Source organism: Anguilla rostrata, chromosome 17 (assembly GCF_018555375.3).
Source record: "Anguilla rostrata isolate EN2019 chromosome 17, ASM1855537v3, whole genome shotgun sequence".
NCBI lineage: Eukaryota > Metazoa > Chordata > Actinopteri > Anguilliformes > Anguillidae > Anguilla > Anguilla rostrata.
In genome coordinates, this window is record NC_057949.1 from 18,359,938 (window position 1) to 18,380,547 (window position 20,610).

The window sequence follows — 20,610 nt, forward strand, 5'->3', positions numbered from 1 at the left end:
TTTCATATGAGCGCAGTTCTTTACCTCCAAAGGGGCGAAGGCGTAATTCTCCAGGAACGAGAGGCCGGCCACAGGGACAAGGAGGAACTCCACCCGGAAGGAGTCGCTCTCAGAGTTGTACGTACTTCGGAATCTGAGGTAAATCAGATACACGGTAGCGTAGGCCAGAACCAGGAACACAACCTGTGAGAGAAAGATAAGAAAGAGTAAGGGTGAGAGAGAGAGAGAGAGAGAGAGAGAGATGGTGAGAGACGCTGTGGTTATTACACCACTTATCTCGCGCTGTTATTCTGGAACCCAGCATTATGGAGGGTCTGTTCCAAATCACATTGTTCAACCCAGACATTCCATTCCACCCACCAATGGGACCCAGATGGCCGAAAGTGCTTACAAAATGTGTGCTGGACCATGTCCGGCATTCTGAATGATTTTGAGTTTTTTTACCGTTAAGAGATCAAAGACCTCAGTACCCTACGCCTATCCAGAATTTACAAAAATTTTCAGCAGATTTTCAAAATGTAGACACAGGTATGCAAGCCTGTGACACTGCAGTAAATATGCACGATTACTGCAGTTTCCAAACAACCAACCAAACAATTACGTTTGGAAGTAGTTGGATACAATAACAGTAAAACATTCTGGAAAGCATCCATGGATGGGAGTGTCCTATAGGATGGGAGTGGTTAGAGATCTGGACGTGTGAGTCCGAGGCAGATTTGATTCCCAGTTGGAGCACTGCTGCTGTAGCCTTCTGCAAAAAAAATATTTCACCTCACCTTCATAACTGTATTGTAGACTGAGATGAAGCTGGTGAACAGGTCCAAGTATCGGGTAGTGAAAACCAGTGCAAACAGAACCTGGCTCTTCCCTGAAATTCCTGGAACACACAATGAAGCAAACAATCCATGCTGAACCATAGCCTTTATATGGTCTACGCAGTGCTTAGAAGTTTACAGTCCAAGAACTGCCAATGCTTTGTTTTCTATTTTAACCAGGTAGGCAAACTGACTCCATTCTCCTTCGCAGTACAGACTGCCAGTACAGGACCGAACATGAAGATCAGACTGTCAAAAGCAGGGGTTACGACGCGTCATCTTCTGAAACGCCCAAATTGCCACGTAAATACGGAACTGCCGTGTGAAAGAGATTCACTATTCCTCGAAAATCAATGTTGCCCTGCTTCACTACAAAACAGCTCACACGAGAGGTCTAATTTAGTTGTATTAAATATGATAGTCGTCATGCATACAGTATAAAAAAATCAGTTGTGTTGATCGTCATGTAGGTTTATCTATGTTTCAACTTTTAACGTTTGGTACTTACGCAAAGAACGTTTCCACAGGGGGCGAGGGTGACCGAATTTCCGTAGATATGAGTTAATGAGAACTTATTTTAAGAACACAATTAATCGTACAGCCCCTCTTCGCGCCGAGGGAATCGTTCTGTATGTGTCGGATTATGGCCTCAAACGCTGTAGGTAGCAGTCCTATTGTAGCAGACACAGTATCATCCTGACTGCACACCTAAAGCTCGAATTGGGATATTTTACCTGTCATGGACGGTTTTTTTTTTTTTTATGAACGTAAAACAAATTCGTAGTCCACTTATCCAGATTCAACAGCAGTAGTAGGCTATACTCTGCGTTTATTATTCACCGCGATAATATTAGTTTCGGTGTTTTTAAAATACATTTGTTTGCCTTTTTGTATTTGCACCAAACCAAAAGTAAGTTCTTTCCATTAAGACGGACTCTGACCGGTGTCCCAGCCACCCAGCAACAGCGACTGGCGTTGCAAACAAAAAAAGCTTTCGGTTACATCACATTAACAACTCTGTGATCAAAACAAACAAAAAAACATTACAAAGTTACATGTTACATACCTGCACATGACTTCGACCTCCAAATTTTGAGAAACAATATGATGATGGCAACAAGATGACACATGTCACCCAAGAGACGAAAAATGTTCATTCTGGCTCGATTTGTTTTCTCTGCAAAAACGAAACTTGCTGCCAAAAATGAACACAAAACAAAGTGCCGCTAAAGTAATGTTGCCATGCAGTGGCGCAAATTATATTTTTCCTTTGCTATCTCCACCTAAAATTAAAATCAAAACTGCGACGATTTTTTTCAAATAATATGCACAACCCAATATCCCTTTCGATATCCAACACTGCTCAACTTAAAATCGGAAAGTTTGATTTGTAAAGAAAAAAGGCAATTCCAACTCAGTTTCCCGAGCTTTTAAACTCAAACGTAAACGTAAAAAATATTCTAGATTTTCTGCATCTCTCACTCCACAACTTAAATCGCACAGCGTTTGCAGATGGGTGACGTGGCTGAAAAGTTGCAGAGAGTGAGTTCAGCGAACTCTCAAATTACACCCCTGCGCGAGGGTAGCCGACTTCACACTACGCGTCAGAGGAATCAACCGACACAAATACAAGACCGGCCCGGCCTTAAAGGGAAGGAGAGAAAACGCACTACTGAATATGTATCGCACACAGTTATTCATTTATTTGCATGTATTATTTTAATATTGAATGATACGAAAAGAGGCACGTGAATTTTGGTTAACAAAACTAAAATGACATAGGCCTACAGGTGTAAAGTAGCCCACTGTCAACCAACTTGCAAATAAATGTTAATTAAACGGGATGTTTATCTAACTTTAAACATGGCTCCCACCTCACGCACTATTTTGCATGTTAAAGCATTGTGTCGTGGATGTAACGCAGACAACACACACAGCTGTCCACCATAAAATGTTCGCAAAGTCAACCCCTCAAATTAAGTGAATGGGAATTAGTACAAAGTCACTGCTGCAATAGACGCTTGTCGATTACCCGAAAGGTCTCACTTCAAACCACTAGATGTCGCCCAACCTCAGTGATTACTTATGAGCAAAGCGACGATTATTTTTGGTTTTTTAGTATGATATGGATACACTCCAAACACTGACAATATATACATTTTTCTTGTTTGATCTTTTTAAAATTAAATGCATTGAATTTGATTTCTATTAGAAAGGCAATTCAAAACATAGATTGAAAAACTAATAGGAACTGAAGTGATTTTGTAGCCCTTGAGGAGGACAGTTGGGTCACAACCCACCCTTCAAATTCTGCTTAATAATGAATAACCAATTTTGAAATTCTTCTGCTAGTAAAATCCTATAAATTTAGAACAACCCATTGAACAGGTTCAGCAAATGGGGGGGGGGGGGACATGGCTAGTTGAGTGATAAGAGTTAAATTCCAAGTTTTGGAGTAATTTATTACAGGAGTACAAGTATGACATGGGAGTTATGCAAAGGCCACTTTTCCTTCAGCCCCTTTCTTATCATTGATGTAGCCTGCACTTTACCACCCATTTGTTTTACTGCATATAATTAACTGTCCTTGTCTTTCATAGTCCGGGGCTGCGTTTCCCAGTTTTCGATGTACCTTAACGTTCTACGAAGGTTTCTAAGGTATACCTTTCAAAAGGAGCTTGCTTATCTGTGAGTGTTTCCCAGACTATACCTTAGCAGTTGTCTAAGGGATAGTTTCAAAGGTACGTCATAAGTTGGAGCTGGCCTTCACTGTGGTGCTTAAAAGTGTACCATTCGATGCCACGCGAACCGATTGTCTTACTCGTAAAGGCTTATGAATGACGTTTTAATACAAGTGTTGTCATAATCATTTTACTTCAATATAATATTGCAGAAGAGGAAGCTATGCCTACTAAAGATCAACTGCTAATCTCTTTAAGAGTCTAGATGACCTTGTGATAGTTTCAATAAATACATATAGGCTACAAAAGATTAAATAAAGAGCATCAATCGGGACATATAAGCCATAGTCTGGGACTTCTTGGAAGCCCAGGAAAAAGGATATAGGCTACATATGGGTGAATTATTTTGTTCTTACTGAAACAAAGGTCTAATGTTAATTTGTTTGTGTCACACAATACATAGGCAACGGTAGCAGCACTGACTCCCGCTCACTTTTCTCTGCAGTTATGGATAGGCCCAATACTTTATTACCATCATGATGGTGAAACGACAACATTCTCATGATGTGCTATGCACAGAAATGTTGTTTGGATAATTAATTTTCATGAAGTTAATATTAAACTATCTATGTCATTTGTGCATGCAGATGTAGGCTACTAGATGCGCACTGTAGTACATCTGTCAATTTGAAAAGCAAAATGCCGGCCTAATAAGGCTAAAACTGTAAGAGAGTGCCTCAGACCACCCTTCTAAAGGTATACATTTCAGAAGGTATACCTTAGCTAAGCAGGCACTGGGAAACAGCTTGACAACTTAAGGAAGACCGTAAGGTAAACCTTACGATGCACGTAGCGCTAAGGAGGCGCTGGGAAACGCAGCCCAGATCTATATGTCCACTCTGGGCACTATGCTAAATAAGTTATTATTTGAATGAATAATTGATTGATTGACTGGTCCATTGGTCGACTGTGTCCAAATCAGAGAAAGGGAGGGACAGTGCAGGTGGCAGAGAGAGAGAGAGACAGAGACTGGGGGACAATGCAAGAGACACACTGTGCTGCCCTAATGAAAGCATGACGATGAGTAAAAGGCTGTGGGAACTAATCTGACACTCAAGGAAGATTACTGGCTATTAATACGCACACAGAAACCCGTGGTCATCATCACCCAGGGAGCTAACAAGTCTAACGCTGACTCTCCCTGTCTCTGACCCTCACCCTCCACAATGTCTGGCCTGCCTCTATCTCTCTCTCTCTCTCTCTCTCTGACTGGGTATCCATATCTACCTCTGCTGGAAACCAGTTACCCTGGTGACATTAAGGCTAATCGTACTCTCTCCGCCCTACAGCATGGGAACAGTCAGGGTTTTAAGCAAACAACCTAGCCCAGTATTTTATCAGGATAGCTAACCTTGAAATTGACTCTCAGCTCTTTGTTCCTGTCATTAACTCTCTGACTCCTCAAGGATGAACTCTTCTGACTTCCTCTCAGTATAAAACTGACTCCTTGCTCTTCCTCTTAATTTATCACCACTGCCTCCCTCTTCTCTTCCTTTTTTATATTCATCACTCTTTTTTTATGTCTAGACCTAGATCACCGTCTGACATTTGACATTGGCCCGTCCTAAAGTGAGCTAGGCAATGCTTGTGCCAGAAATCTCAGACTATAGCTCCACCCCTTCTCGCCTGTCATTCAAGTTTCTCTTTCTCCCATTCCCTGATACCTCTATCCGCTGTCTCTTATCCAGCTGTTTTTATCTTCCTCTCTTACTTTCCTCCCCTGCAAATCATCAAGTCTCAATTTTTCCAACCTCCATTTAGCATGTTGAATAAGTGCTGATTTGTCAGATTTTTTTTTCTGCCGATGTTTTCATGTATTCATGTCAGTTTTTTGTGTTGTATCACTGAAGCCCCCAAATACATCCTATAGTCTCTCATCAGCTCCCTTCGCCACAATGCACTCTTATCTCACACACTAATGATTACACTGAATTACATCTTCACTCGGGCCAGTATCTTCCTATTGCTGTGAATGCAATCATGAACACGCACAACTGCACCACAGCAAAGAAGCTGTGGACGTGCACAGATTGGGCACACACCCCTGTATAAATGCGGTCTGTTGGTGTACATGGAAAAAGTATATACTATATGCTAATATTGCCATTACAAATAAACACGTGCACACCTGTTCTGTCCTTCATCAATTATGAATGAAGCCAGCAGGTAGTACCCATTGCCAGCTGAGGGCATAATACATTCACAACACTCAAATTGTGTAATTCAACTGTGGACAGAGGTTATATGGTTTATTAAGACATACATTTTTTTTTTTTTTTTTTTTTTATGACATTTTTTTGAGTGTTTTTTCTCTCCACTGCATGGGGAATTTTTACCTCTCTTGCTTTGTGGAATTCCTACTGGTTTCTGGCCAATTTTCCTTCTTCTCTCTGTAAAGTGTCTTTGTGACAGTGTGCTGTGAAAAAGCACTATTCAAAAATAAATTGATTAGATATTTTTTATTTACATTTTTTTAAAGTGTCACATCCTAAAAAGAAACGTAACACGCATACATGCATCAACGATAAAAGATTCAATTAAAATATTTTTTCCTTCGAGTCAATTGATGGGATGATCTTAGGTTTATAAGAAAAAAAATCTACCTGTACTAATAAATACTTTAATACTACATTTATTTAGGAGAAAAGAACCCAGCAATTCGTCTGTTACACACACATAAATTATTATTATATCTAATGAAGGGTGTGATGCAACAACGAAATACGTGGGCCGTACTGATGGAAAGGGCGAATGCACAACTAATGGGAAAAGCCGTCGACACACGTCAGGCACAGGCACAGGCACAGGCACAGGGACAGGTACAAACATTATCCAAACTGAGACATAATCAAACTGACGAGCGCTCTCTGCCTCTCTCTCTCCATCACCCACACACTTAGGGACGGAGATGGATTGCGCATAGCGAGACGCCGCAAGGGAGCGAGTGCGCAAAAGTGGGGATTACAGTTTGGAAGACAGACAGTGAGTAGGTAGCGGAGGGCAACAAAGGACAAAAGAAAAAAATAGAAAAGGAAAAGAAAAAGAAAAAAACACCTCCCCTAAAAAAGAATAGTGAATAAGCAGCGGACCTGGCTGAGAAGAGAGAACTAATTTCATGGACAATTTTGTAGAAGGCGGATGTGAAAAAGGAATTCATATAAAGCAACTAACGCACCGCAGCTGCACTTCAGTACCTGCCTTCCGATACGAAGTAGGACTTTGGCATTTAACAGAGGAAATATAGTTATCAAACCGAATTGCAGTTTGCTGAAAAAAGAAAAGTAGCCTACTTTTGGCACACGAAAGGTGAGTGTTGATAATTCGTATGTTCTGTTGTCGGTAACTACCTACCTTGGCCAATCAGTGAGCATCACCATTGTCTTTAACCTGCCATTATAAAAAGTTCGCAATATAAAGCTATTTGTAAAATAGTTTTGAATAGCAATCCGTCACGGCCTATCTGCTGTTAAATTGTCATCTGTAACCAGATAATATCGTGGTGATATCTACAGTAATAGGTTGCCATAAATAGGGTAACGGATGTCGTACCTGCAAGAAATAGTACAATCCTATCGTAGGCATATTAAAGGGCTAACTTCTCAAAACTTTTTCACGCGCTTTACTGAAATCGAGAGGAGAAAAGCATTTCTGCAGGTTGAGTTAGGAGGACTTTTGTCTCCAGATCAGCGTCGTTATTTCTATGGCGAGAAAATACCACAGTGATGGACAGTTAATATGAGCCGTATTTGACGTCGTTTATTTAATGAGGTTTGATATTACTTCAATAAGCCTTCCAAACACAATTTGCTGCCAGAATACTCAGGAATGTTTTAGGCTGAAAGCAACGAACCGAGAAATGTAACTGATGTTGGTAAAACTAAGGCGGTACAATTCTGCGCTGTAATATATCAATTCACTTTTCTGACCATACATATACAATTTAATCTGCTGATCATATGTGCATACATTTGTCCATATTTGTCTCTCCAACTTAGAAGAAAACTAGCTGATGATTCACTTGCGGAACCAGACTCAATATAGCCATATGAAAATAAGAGCATTAAAGCATTATAGCAGTGAACCACCGGTGAATGGTTGACAAAGAAGTCTGAGATGGGTCAATGAGAGTATGAAAGGCTTAAGAAGACATGATGTAGAGAAAAGATGAGACAATGAGAAGGAAAATGAAGTGATTGATAAAGAGCTTCGTGACAAATGGAGATAGTAAACGATCCTGTGTGAGAGGAACGCACTTCATGGGAAAGGACGGAGTAAAGTATGAACAAATAAATAAATAAACAAGTAAATAAACCAGGGAGAACAGCTTGGCTGAAAATGAAAGAAAAGTTGATGTTATAATGAAGCGGGGGGATAATCCTCTGTTTGACCGAGCCATCGTAACCGTCAATCCGCATCTGTCCGTCATCTGCACCCGTCCGTCTGCCGCTGTCAGACCAGGATTATAGTTAGAAACTAAAGCAGGAACGGTTTACCATTCCAATGATATTCACATCCTGAACTCCACTTCTGACCGAGTCATGCTCTACATTTCTAAAAGTGTTTCCACGGGAACTGCCTCATGCAAAATGATGTCGTCATTAGACAGACAATGTATCCTAGAAAGACTATGGAAAGTCTATAGTTATATTTTGTGCAAATATTTCTATTTTTTAAGTTTGTAAACCTTTCAGATGATAGCCCTACAGGATAAAGCAGTGTGAATTTCAGCGGAAATTTGGTTATGTTTTAGATAAACAAAGGATCGAACCGTTTGTTTGACCAACCAGGTAATAGGCAAATAATTGAGAGGTCCCTCCAATGTTCCATGGAAAATGGGGGTGGGGGTGGGGGCTGTTTGAGGGCAGGGGATTGACGAATTAGGAAAATGTAGACTATGTAGGCTATAAGCAAACCAAAGGAGATGGACAGCCAATTTGCCAGGCAGGAGACAACCAAAGCACCTTCTATAATGATAGACCTATTGAAGAGAGATTGATTTCATTTAAATGCACAGCACACATTTTATACGCACACAAACACAAAGATTGAGATGGTCAATAAGAAATCCATTCATTGTATTGCAGATGAGAATAGGAACACTCTGTAACAAATAAATTAATAACCATACAGATTGCAGAAGAAATCCCACATATCTATTAAGGAATTTATCTTTACGCACAGGTACAGTTTAACAACAACACAACTGGTGAGTTGATGTGTGTAAAAAAGAATAATTAAAAATGAAAAGGAATAAACATCCACAAAGAACCATGAGATTAATCACCAATTTCTGCGCAACAAATGCTTGATGCAGTAGTAACTGGCATAGTCATTATTTTTTAATGTTAAACTATGATGCCAAATTTACGTACTGACCTTCTATACCGTATACTTACCTTCTGTGTTTGGTGATTTTCATGACTAATATTGGCGTCTAGTCTTGGCAGCAGAACATGCATTTGAATTAGAAATGTAATTTAACCAGCTATGTGAAAGGATTTCTGGAAATGGACCCAACGGCTTTGACAAACACACACACACACGCGCGCATACACACACACACAAATGCAGAAAGGTCAAGAAGCCATCAGCATCATCAGCTGTTACCATAGGAACCACTCAATGCTTGTTATCTCCAGATAATACATTTCCGAAGCCCACTTGGATTAGAAAGGTGTTACCAGTTGTGTTCCCGTTAGTCTGGATTTATCCAACTTTAGAAAAAAGACGGCAATCCTGTGTCAGGCTCGATGAAAGCAGCTATTACACCAATGGATTTTTCTGTTTTTAAGATTCCTTGACCCTGTGGACCTTTCCCCCCACACTATCAGCCGTTAAGGACAAAGTGCGTGAACTGGATTTAATGGAAGCTGAAATACTAGCGGGAAATATTGTGCCTATAAAAGTATAGTTCCTCATTTAACTCTATACTTTATACCAGTGGCAACTACCCCTGTTCCTGAAGAGCTACCATCCTGTAGGTTTTCATTTCAACCCTAATTTAGCTCAATTCACTTCATTCAACTAATTAGCAGCTCAATGAGATCTCTGGCTGTTGAATGAGGTGTGGTTTCTTAGGGATAGAGTCAAAACATACAGGATGGCAGATTTTCAGGAACAGGGTTGGTTACCGCGGCTCTATACTTCATACTAAACTATACCAATCTAAGAGGGGCCATGCTCGGTCAGCATAAAAAACACTCTGTCAGAGAGCCAATTTAAACACTGCAAATTTTACTGTGCAGAACAAAAAAAAAGAAAAAGACCTTTATATTCACATACGCTGTAGGTGGCCTGACGTGTCAAGGTGAATGCACAAAAATGTACAGGCATCGTGCGACATGTCCTCACCTCACACGTTTTCTGGGTCGTGCAATGGAAAGCACTCTTGGCTATGTCCCTGTGGAAATATGAAATCACCGCACACGTCCGGGCTTAAAGCTGCGGGAGCTCACGACTAAAGATACCTCACTCACCCATCGATGATCCCTGCTATTTATAGGAGCCCTGCAGGTCACTGCATTGTAAATAATCCCAAAATGTATCATACAGATGAACACGAATCAAGTCAGACCTCTGCGTTCACAATCTTGATTACGGCGATGTTACTGGTGATGTCAAGCGATGGATTACATTTTAATATAGCGGCGAACGTGCTTCAGTTCACAAGGTTGGTTTTATAACAGCAGGCTGAGCTGCTATTATGACGCAGAGCTTTCGGTGAATAACACCGAATGGATTCGGCTAGTTTGTGCTTTGCTTTGAGAGGCAATGTGCTCCGCGCCATTGCAGATTTCTCAAGCGGCCATACGCCTGCGCAAAGGTCATCCTGTGATGTCACAATGTTAATCTCTGCAGCTTTTTAAATGTTTTTTATCACAACACAACAGAAAGAAAAATGGACATCTACTTACCCTTAGAGTGAATGTTGACGTTCTTCGGCATTTACATCACAAGTTTCACATCCTGCAAAATAAAAATAAATAATGTGTAATATTTCAGTTGCGTCCCTGGAGAAGGGAGCCATAACGATGTTCTGTTCATTCTAGGGTGCGTATTCTTGTGTAAGCCACGTGATTAAGTGGATTAGAGATTGCTGTAGGCATTTTACTGCTACTTTGCTTAACACAACCATTTACTGTCACGGCAACATCACCGTCCTCTTACGCCACATCTAGCATTACCGCCTGCCTCAGCTAGAACAGGTAGTGCACCCTAACAGGTGCAGGTTCTACTATCGATTCAGCCAACCTGTCAATCTTGTATTCGGCAGATTGCTCTTTCTTCTGACCTGGGTAATTTCAGGCTATGACAGAAGAGGCGATCAAACTCTCTAGGAATGCTTAGGCTGAATACAGCTGGATACAGCAGATGGTGGGGTGGGGGAGGGGGGGGGGTAATAGGTTGCCATCCTAAATCCACATCCCTTTGTTCACCTATTTCTTTTCCCACATTTCTGCTGAAATTTCAGGTCGGTCTTAAGAGGCCTGTGCGATGTCACTGGGATGTACCTTTCATATCTCTGTTAGAGAGCTGAGATTAGGAGAAGGACTATTAATCTGCAATTTAAAGGATGTGGAGGCCTGAATGCCCATGTATCACCAAGCATCAGCTGGAGTGGTGTAAAACACACCGCCATTGGAGCGTGGAGCAGAGGAAAAGCATTCTCTGGAGTGATGAATCATGCTTCACTATCTGGCAGTCTGACACATCAATCTGGGTTTGGAGGAATGCATAGCGCCAAGTATACTGGCCCGAATAATTTGGAGAAGGCACTTTCCTGTTTCAGCATGACAATTCTCCTGTGCACAAAGCAAGGTCCTTAAAGAAATGATTTGCTGAGTTTGGTGGGGAACTTGACTGGCCTGCACAGAGCCCTGACATCTACCCCAACAAACACCTTTGGGATGAACTGGAATTCCGACTGCGAGCCCAGCTTTACGCCCAACATCAGTGCCCAACCTCACTAATGCTCTGGCTGAATGGAAGTGCATCCTTGCAGCCATGTTCCAAACCCCCCGCCCCCACCATTTATTGTACTTGATGTGTGACATCAGCCACAGTCACAGTGCGTTTCTCTAACGGCTCCCTTCATTTACCTCTCCATGACTCACTCTGGAGTGCTCTCTCCTCCCCACACACACAGACTATAGAGCCTCTCCATCTCTCTCCATCCCACCAGCAATTTCAAACCTGCCACGAGCCAGGTTCCCATGGAAACCACAAATTACTGGCCATCCACGAACAGCCCTGGGGGGGGTGTCCTCTGTATGAGATACCCTGACTCTGGCAGACAGGCTGCATATATCTGTATGCCTGTGTGTGTATTTCAGTTGTAGTGTAAGTATGAGATAGAAGGATGAAGGCTGCATTTACTACATAGGGCTGTTCTGTGAATTGTAGGTATTATGTCGCCAGGATTATGAAGGGGATTTTTTTAGACAGTTGCATAATCATAGAAACAACCTTGAGCTGATTTCTTACAATGCAAGATTGCTGGGCAGTTGAAGATTTGTGGAGCTCAAAAAAAAAGTCTGTTTCTGTTGCAAACCTGTGCATCCTGTGTGTTCATTTACTACAGAACCGAAGCACAGGGCCAACCTGGATTTAGTCTCAGATTGGTCCAAGTGCTAATTAATTACCGACTGAAAGGTGCAACTGGATTACACATTACACATTTGGATCAATGAAAAGTTGGAAGACCTGGTCCTGTGAACCTTGTCAGGATATAAAATCACACAAAAAAGGTATTTGAAGAAAATCACAGCGGAGTGCTTGGTCGGAGATAATTGCTGGTAGTTTCACTTTCCTCACAGAACTAACCACAAAATAATTTTTAAAAGTCAGTTTTTCCATCCTAGTGTTTATTTAAATCTTTTTGACATACAGTGGCGGCAGTAGAACAAGGCAGGTAGCTTTAATATCCCCTGTCCTCTCCCGAGCGGTCCAGAAATACTAATTTATCATGAAGAGCAGACAGCCCATTGAGTTTCCAGCAGTCGGTTTGGTGTAATGTAGATATAGGTCCAAAGAAATGTATGCTAGTATGCTGCCCTCAGGGCAGAACTCCCATCAGCCCTTGCTCTAATGGCTGGATCACACAGGAGTCAGGGGAGCTTGTGATGCAGGGATTCTGGACCACGAGCGTAGGTACCGGAGTTGGTCTGCTGAAATTTAGTTGATGCGTTCAGAGCCTCTTCATCCGGCCAAAGCCAAACCTCTTTTCTGAAGGTCTGTGCAGGACCTTACTTCCTATACTACAACCACAAATACAGCTACAACTGCAACTGCAAACAATAATAAAAATAGTTATAGATTCAAAAAACTGTCTTCAATAAAAAAGGAAGGCTTTAATATCATCTTCTGTAGCCCTGCCAAGCCATCTTCTCTAAACACAGCTGAGGAAAGTAGACTCACAGTCATTACTTGGCGGTGTAAGTTCAACAGGCTCAGCTCCCTGGGAGCCAGCGCATGCCACTACAATGAATCCACCACACTGAGAACCTTTAGGGAGTGCAGGGAAGGGATGAGGTAGTCCACAGGAGACATGCTGACTTCTTCAACAGTAAAACCTATACTGGGACATGGAGGGATAGGAGTTAAAAATGACCTCAAAATGGTGGGACGATCAGGCTGTAGGACAGATGTACTGGTTGACTGTGATAAGCCAAGTACAGCAGACATTTGTTCATGGAATGTGACCTCAAAAGAATGGAAATTCACGAAGCATTGGATTTGTGTTATAATCATTTGGCTGTAAATATATCTTATTGAGCTGATTTGTTATAAGAGCCTTTACTGCTGCAGTTCTCCATGCTATATTATTATACTGGCCTTTATGTTACGTAAACCCTGGTAATCTAATTAAGCATGTGTCTGTTCACTTAAATATGACGCACAATTAGACAGGTAACAGGAGGGACTTTGACGGTGTGTGTGTGTGTGTGTGTGTGTGTGTGTGTCTCTCAGCGGAGTTTGCGTGGCTGTGGTTCTACATACACATCTGCACCTGGGATGCCTGTGCCTCTCCATGTGTTGTGTTAGTGCCAGTCATGCTTGCCTGAATCATGTGTGTTAATCTAACCACAAACACTGACATCACAGCAAATCACATACTTTCCCTGAAAGCCAGTTTTCACCAATTTTCCACCAAAGTTCTCCAGCCTGTGAGCAGAAACATAATGAAGTGTTGTCCATAGATGGCACTGACTGCCCACCCACTCCACCCCACCCCCAACCCCTGCTTTGCCTTTTCCCTTACCTTGTGACCACTTCACCTTGTGTGCAGTGTTTGAATCCATCTGGTTTCAATCGTGAATCATGGACTGGCTAATTATTACACCTAATGAAACGGGATGGATCTGTTCCTCTTGCTGAGAGGTTTTTGTGCTGGAATATCTGAGGTTTGGAGTCGCACCTGAAAGCTGCACTCACAACTGATCTGAATCTGCTTTCTACCCACTCTCTACCCTTCTCTCTCTACTTCTCTCTCTCTCCCTCTCCCCCTCTCTCGCCTGTAGTGGTGTCCTCAGGAGTTGTTGTCCCTGCTGCTGGTTTCCATGCTGACCCCCAATCTTTGCTTTACGCTGTCAGAGGTTGCCTTCCCTCCCACCCCCGAGTTTGCTTCAGCAGAGCAAGAGCCCCATGGTCACAGGCGCCATGGGAACAGTACGAGTCACCAGGTGAGGATGTGGCTATCGGCACACAGTGTGCCATAACGTCACCAGAAGGGAAGACCACGTCACTTTTTGTTGTTCTGCTCTTCTCGGCCTCAGAGCTGGAAAAACATAAATGGCTGCATATTAAATCAGTTCCGGGAATGAGTGAGAGGCTCATTGGCTCAGGTATAATCCTTAAATCCACAGTGACCATAATCCTTGGCACATCCACACCCCTCTCTGTCCCAGGTAATCCTTTTCTGGTGGAGGGGACCGAGTAAGAGTCTGGTCCACAGTCCTAGGTACGAGTAGGAGGTTGAGGATAGAGGGGAAAAGTGGGAAAAGCCCATTTACATACCTCTTCCTCCACCATCACTTTTCTCCATCTCTCTCTTTCCCATACTGTGAAACGTCTGTCGGCATTTACATAAGAATGCCTTAGTGAAAGAGATATGGGTTTAACCAATCTTCCTCTTAGTCTGTGTGACATTAGTGTGTTATTTCATGCTAGTTTGAACATGGAAACACAAATAATCTCATTCAAATCAATGCATGCTGTTGCATGTCCTTGGCAAAGCCTTATATGTCCAAAATAAATAGTTTAAGAAATATATTGCATTAGATTTGTGTACTATTAAATGCATGGTGTTTTGAATAAACTTATTAGTTACAAAGCCACAAAGATTTGACAGTACATTTGGTTAGTGAAGACTTGTGTACAACAATGAAAAAAAAGGAGAAATTATTCTATGGCACTTACAATTTGTCGGTTTTCTTTGTCCCTAAACCTCAAATTACACCCTCCTCTCCTTTCCTCCCATACAGATATAGCATTGTGTCCACGGACGAGGAAGGCCTCAAAATCTCCACCCTTGGGCTCCACAACGGCCAAAGCTCCCAGACTCGCCACCAGCACTCCCTGGGCAGGGCAGGAGGAGAAGGAGGTGGAGGCGTTGGGGGTAGAGGCGAAGGTGGAGGGGAGGCGTCCATCCCGCTGCGAGGGATGGAGAGCACCTACAATGGCAAGATCTCAACCACGGGGCCCAGCCAACCAAGGAACCGCTTTGTCAAGAAGAATGGGCAGTGCAACGTGGTCTTCACCAACATGGAGGACAAGCCTCGGCGCTACCTGGCTGACATCTTCACCACATGCGTGGACATCCGCTGGAGGTACCTGATGCTTATCTTCTCCTCCACATTCCTGGTGTCCTGGTTTTTCTTTGGGGTGGTGTTCTGGTGGGTGTCCAAGGCCCATGGAGACTTTGACTTACACCCGGGTCAGGGTCCCATTCTGGGGGAGGGCGGCGTAGGTGGACCTGGAGGGGTCTCGAGTGAAACAGGCGGAAAGCAGTGGAGGCCATGTCTCCTTCATGTGCAGGGTTTTGTGGGAGCCTTCCTGTTCTCCATTGAGACCCAGACCACCATAGGTTACGGTTGGAGGTGCGTGACAGAGGAGTGTCCAGTTGCCGTAGTGACAGTGGTGGTTCAGTCCATCGTGGGCTGCATCATTGAATCTTTTATGATTGGCACCATCATGGCCAAGATGGCGCGACCCAAGAAGAGGGCCCAGACCCTGCTGTTTTCCACCAACGCGGTCATCGCCCTGCGGGATGGCAAGCTGTGCCTCATGTGGCGAGTGGGAAACCTACGGAAGAGCCACATCGTGGAGGCCCACGTCCGTGCCCAGTTCATCAAGCCCTACGTCACGGCGGAGGGAGAGTACATCCCCCTGGAACAGACTGACATGAATGTGGGCTACGACCAGGGCATAGACAGACTCTTCCTCGTTTCCCCGCTCATCATTGTCCACGAAATTGACGAGGAGAGCCCACTCTACAGCATGAGTCGGGATGACCTGGAGAGCAACGACTTTGAGATTGTGGTGATCCTGGAAGGGATGGTGGAGGCGACCGCCATGACCACCCAGGCCCGCAGCTCCTACCTTGCCCGGGAGATCCTCTGGGGTCGCAGGTTTGAGCCTGTGGTCTACGAGGACCGTGACCGCTACCAGGTGGATTACTCCCGATTCCACCTGACCTATGAGGTTCCGTCCATGCCACACTGCAGCGCCAAGGAGCTCAGCGAAATGGCCAGCCGGTCCCCCTTTGCCTCCTCCCACTCCTCATCTCCTGGCAGCCCCAAAACCTCCCAACTCCTCTTACCCCCTCTCTCTCCAAGCGCCTTCTGCTATGAGAATGAGGTGGCCTTGTGCAGCAGGGAAGATGAGGTTGGGGAAAGGGATGGCAGGGAAGGGGGGAAGAGGACAATTGTTGCAGTCGATTTCCAGGAGAGGTTTAAGGACGAGGCCAACGACATGCTGTGTGTCTTTGACGTGGACAGCCAGAGGGAGCTCGACAAGCTGCAGACCGCCATACCTCTTGACCCACTGAACTACAGGGCGGAGTCTGAGATCTGAGGCTCAACTCGTCCCCTCAAACCCCATCCCCTTGTCCACAGAGACCCATCTGAAGGTCTCACTCAAGAAATGGGCATTCCTGCTCTTAATTTGCACTTTATGCATGTCTGTGTCCCAAAGCTTTCACCAGTATTTTCCCCACACTACCCTCTTTCCAGGGAACAGATGTAAATCATCTCTCCTACCCCGTAGTCTCAGCCTGTCTGACCCTACTTCTGTCCTACTGATTGGCTCCTGCAGCTCAGCTGTTTCTCTCTGCAGCAGAGAGGTGGGCGTGGACACTCTAACACACTCATCAGGTTTGGTCATCATTCAGGTCGTGCCAGTTGCTGTATTGTGGCTGTAAATAGGTCATTGCTGACCATCAGACCCCAGGGAGAGAAGCACTATAGAGGCACTAAATCCTTCCCTACTGACCAAACTGCAGCATGGTGAAAGAACTCCAAGTTCAGTGAGATTTGCAACTGGGATTCTGAGCACAAATATGTAGTCAGTAACCATGTGGGTTCCTTCCTTTCCTCCTGTATCGCTGTATCAGTGATATTATGGGATGTACACAGGGAGCAATACTCAGTTTTGGCATTTTTCACTCACCCCAAACAGACATACGCACAAAGGCTTCTATTAGTTGGAGATTTTAATCACAAACCAGGCCCAGGGTAGGGGTGGGGCAGAGATTACAATCGCTGCCCAAAAGTTGCCCAGCGGCCCAAAACTGGACCCGTCCATCTGGCAGAATCACTAGACGGCCAGTCCGACTGCGGATGTACTGGTGTGGAGGGCGGGAGGGTCCATGTTCATGGCCCTTCTGAAGACAGAGGAAAGACACCCATAACTGCAGTATCACTGCATTAGGATAAGTGGGAGATGGCCAGGCAGCGAGGCACCCAAAACCACCCCACAGATTTCATGGAGACACGACAGATACAGATGTACTGTAGTATTGTCAGCCAATCTGAAAAAATCGGACTATTCTTCATGTAAATCAGGACATGGATTTAAGACAGACCTTTTTAAGACATGTTTACATGTGCATATAAACATACACACAAACACAAAAGGAAATACAATCTTTACAACATTTTCCTTTCATGAAGGGAATAAAAGAACTACAAACATTCTGCAGACAACCTTCAGCTTCAAATCTTTAACAGATAAGAGTTAAAATGGGATAAATTTCAGTTTGTTTGATAATTAAAAGCAAACAAAAAATGGCAGCAACATTTACTTAAGCTAGTAGATTCTGAAAATAATTACATAGAAAAGGTATTTTTGACACTACATGCCAAGATCAGTTGTCCCAGAATTCCACCAATTCCAAAACATTGTTAGGTATGTCTAAGGATTGCCATTTTTATTTTTTGTGTCACTTCATCACAGTCCACCTTCCTGAAAGTGCAGTCCACCTACCTGACAGACAAAGGGATCCCAGCACCGTTTAGAGACTAAACACAACAACCTATTTTAGAGCAGGTCAAATGGACATTTTGTTCAAAGCTTTTCTGCCTATTCAAAGCAGTGGCAGTACAATTTCAGTTTTTGGTTCAATTTTGAAAATACAGCACCCAGAACTGGGTGGTGGCTAGAGGATACCTTCATACCTCCATAATGGTTATTCTCACTTGCTCATTGACTCCTGTCTGCTTTCCTCCCAGATGCAAAAGCTGGCCTTCTGAGGATGATCTATGAATAGAAAGGTACCTTGTGCATCTGTGTGACTTTTTTACCAAGCTGCATTACCAAATTAAACTAATTGCAACTGTATGTCTTTCCTAATGTATGCATAGTTTACACTGAGTTAAATATAATGAAACCCACAGTCAAAACAATAACAAACCACTGCACAGTAAAAATAATTTCCATAAAAACATGGTGAGCGGAATCTAAGCCCATGGAATGTAGTTTGCGCTCAGCTAAATTTAATAGGGATGTGTAATATAGGAATTAATAGGACTGCATTAAAGTACTGTATGCCTATCAGGTTTATTTGTTTGTTTGGTACCAAACTGTAAGTGTCAAAACTGGTCTCTAGGAGTCTCTAGAGGTTTTTGATTTCTGAAAAAAATGTATATTAGTTTTTAAAAATGCAAAATAATATACAGTATATTTTTGAAGCACTTCTGCTGTTGTTCGTCTTGTCTGAAGTCCAGGTTCCTTTTTGTTCTTTGTGAAACAAACTTCTCTCCATTTTTATTAATCCTCCAATGTGAATTTATTTTTGTCTTTTATACCCCACCTGTGTGTGTAAATAAGATAAGTATTTGAGCAATATATGTTGTCATTAACTTCTCAAAATGACATTAAATGTTTACAAAATTATATAATTTATGCATTAAGTGCGGAAGTGATTTGAACAGAATTCAACCAATAATATAGTTTAAGGAAAAAAATGCATGTTGAATCAGGAGCAGATTTCTGCTATTTCTTTTTGTTTTCTGTTGAACTTTACTGGTCATATAAAGTTTTTTCGAAAATATTGATAGTTTACAAAAATAAAATAATAATAAAAAAGAAATGATTTATATGATGAGAGTTATGAAGAAGAACATGAAATTTTATTCATGTGGAAGTATTAAACAACCCCACAACAGAGCAAGAGGCTAATATGGGTGTTTCGTGTGGCTGGTAAAATCAGGTTTTAATTTTCTTTTTGCATTTCCTGTCATGCTTTTCTTACCTACTGCTATGCTTTCCTGTTGAACATACTATGAATAATATTAATATTAATGCACTGTATAAATGAATCCCTCTTTGGAAGAACTACACAAAGTCAGATGTTTTATTGAACTGGGTATACAAAACCCAAATGGACAAACTTGAAGAAAGAATTAAATGAATAAGCACTTTATCCTTGTCTATCATTGTCTTTCTGTCGTAAAGTATTAAATAAAATAATTATATTGTAAATCGTTTGTTTTCAAAGTTTTTCTTATATTTCTCACTAGTGATTTTAACATTACCACAACCACCAGCCATGGTAACACCAAGTTCTGCATTAGTCAACCATTCAAGTCCAGCATTGACCATTCTGCTGTACATACTGTATGTAAATTTGCCATAAACACACACAGTAGTGTTTTTGGCATTGGCACTAGTTCATTTATCATGTTTATGAACACTTTGGTTGCCCTTAACCTTATGTTCCACATGTTTTTTATGCAAATGAAGATTTCTAAAGACAGAAAGAGATGGAGAGTGGGAGGTAAATTATTGTAATCCACCAGTTTGCCATTGACCTGGTTGGCTGTAAAATACACCGCTGTCAATAATGAACGCTCTCACATTTGAACCCACTCTAACACATTTAAGTGTGTGCATGTGTGCATGGACTGAAGCTACGTGTACACCTACAGACCAAGGCACATGTGCACACATGACACATGGACATTAATCTATAGCACTACAGAAGGAGGCAGCTTCATTCGGTAATCTTAAGAGTACACATTCACACACTAAGATACAGTAAGCAGACATTTATATCCAAAACAGACCTTCGATGGAGATAGGAAAAAAGATTAATCTGCGCACGTGTGTGTTTGTGTACATATGCCAGAGGCACAAAGACAGACAGATGGGCAGGCTGCAAGACCTGCAGAGGCATGGTCACATACATCCTCACTGGTAAACCCAGGCCTCGTCACTAGGTGGCTCTGAAGACTTCCACTTTGGCAGAGCCTACATTGAGGCAGGATGTTGGAAACAGAGCCCTCCAGTGGTTACATGAGCTACTGCAGCACAATTAAATCCCAGCAGAATGGGACAGTTGAGATGTGTTTGCTTCTCTGTTTGTTAGGTCAGCGGCAGGTCAGGGGACACCCTTAGGCAGGACTATCCAAAATAATATCCATTCAAATCGCTAAGTGATAATGCGGAGGGAAGAAAGGCTCTGTTGGATGAGGTTCCGGGTGATTGGGGGTCCCAGGTGGGCATATGGGGGTCCCCGATGGAGGGTAGAGGCAGGGGAGAAAGAGGTACTGCTG

At 42.7% G+C, this 20,610-nt stretch overlaps 2 protein-coding genes across 4 annotated transcripts in view; one reads left to right on the plus strand and one right to left on the minus strand.

The window, feature by feature from the left end:
* Window positions 1-20,610, minus strand: part of kdelr3 (KDEL endoplasmic reticulum protein retention receptor 3) — a 61,914-nt gene that overhangs the window by 2,890 nt on the left and 38,414 nt on the right. Inside the window, exons 2-4 of one of the 2 annotated variants that reach the window (XM_064314219.1) lie at window positions 10,471-10,522; window positions 777-877; window positions 25-183 (exon numbers count right to left, since the gene is read on the minus strand). In XM_064314219.1, coding sequence (XP_064170289.1) covers window positions 25-183; window positions 777-877; window positions 10,471-10,501 — 291 coding nt within the window. In that variant the 5' untranslated portion in view covers window positions 10,502-10,522. Of the gene's footprint in view, window positions 1-24; window positions 184-776; window positions 878-1,881; window positions 2,423-10,470; window positions 10,523-20,610 lie in introns of those variants that run through there. The other variant, XM_064314218.1, reaches the window with a different exon arrangement.
* Window positions 6,369-19,537, plus strand: LOC135242905 (inward rectifier potassium channel 4-like). 2 transcript variants are annotated; one of them, XM_064314213.1, is made up of 3 exons: window positions 6,369-6,862; window positions 14,077-14,238; window positions 15,040-19,537. In XM_064314213.1, exons 2-3 carry the CDS (start codon window positions 14,201-14,203, stop codon window positions 16,628-16,630), a joined length of 1,629 nt encoding a protein of 542 aa, XP_064170283.1. In that variant the 5' UTR covers window positions 6,369-6,862; window positions 14,077-14,200; the 3' UTR covers window positions 16,631-19,537. The 2 variants fall into 2 exon arrangements, with proteins under 2 accessions (XP_064170283.1, XP_064170285.1); XM_064314215.1 differs by lacking the exon at window positions 14,077-14,238 and having other exon boundaries at window positions 6,371-6,862.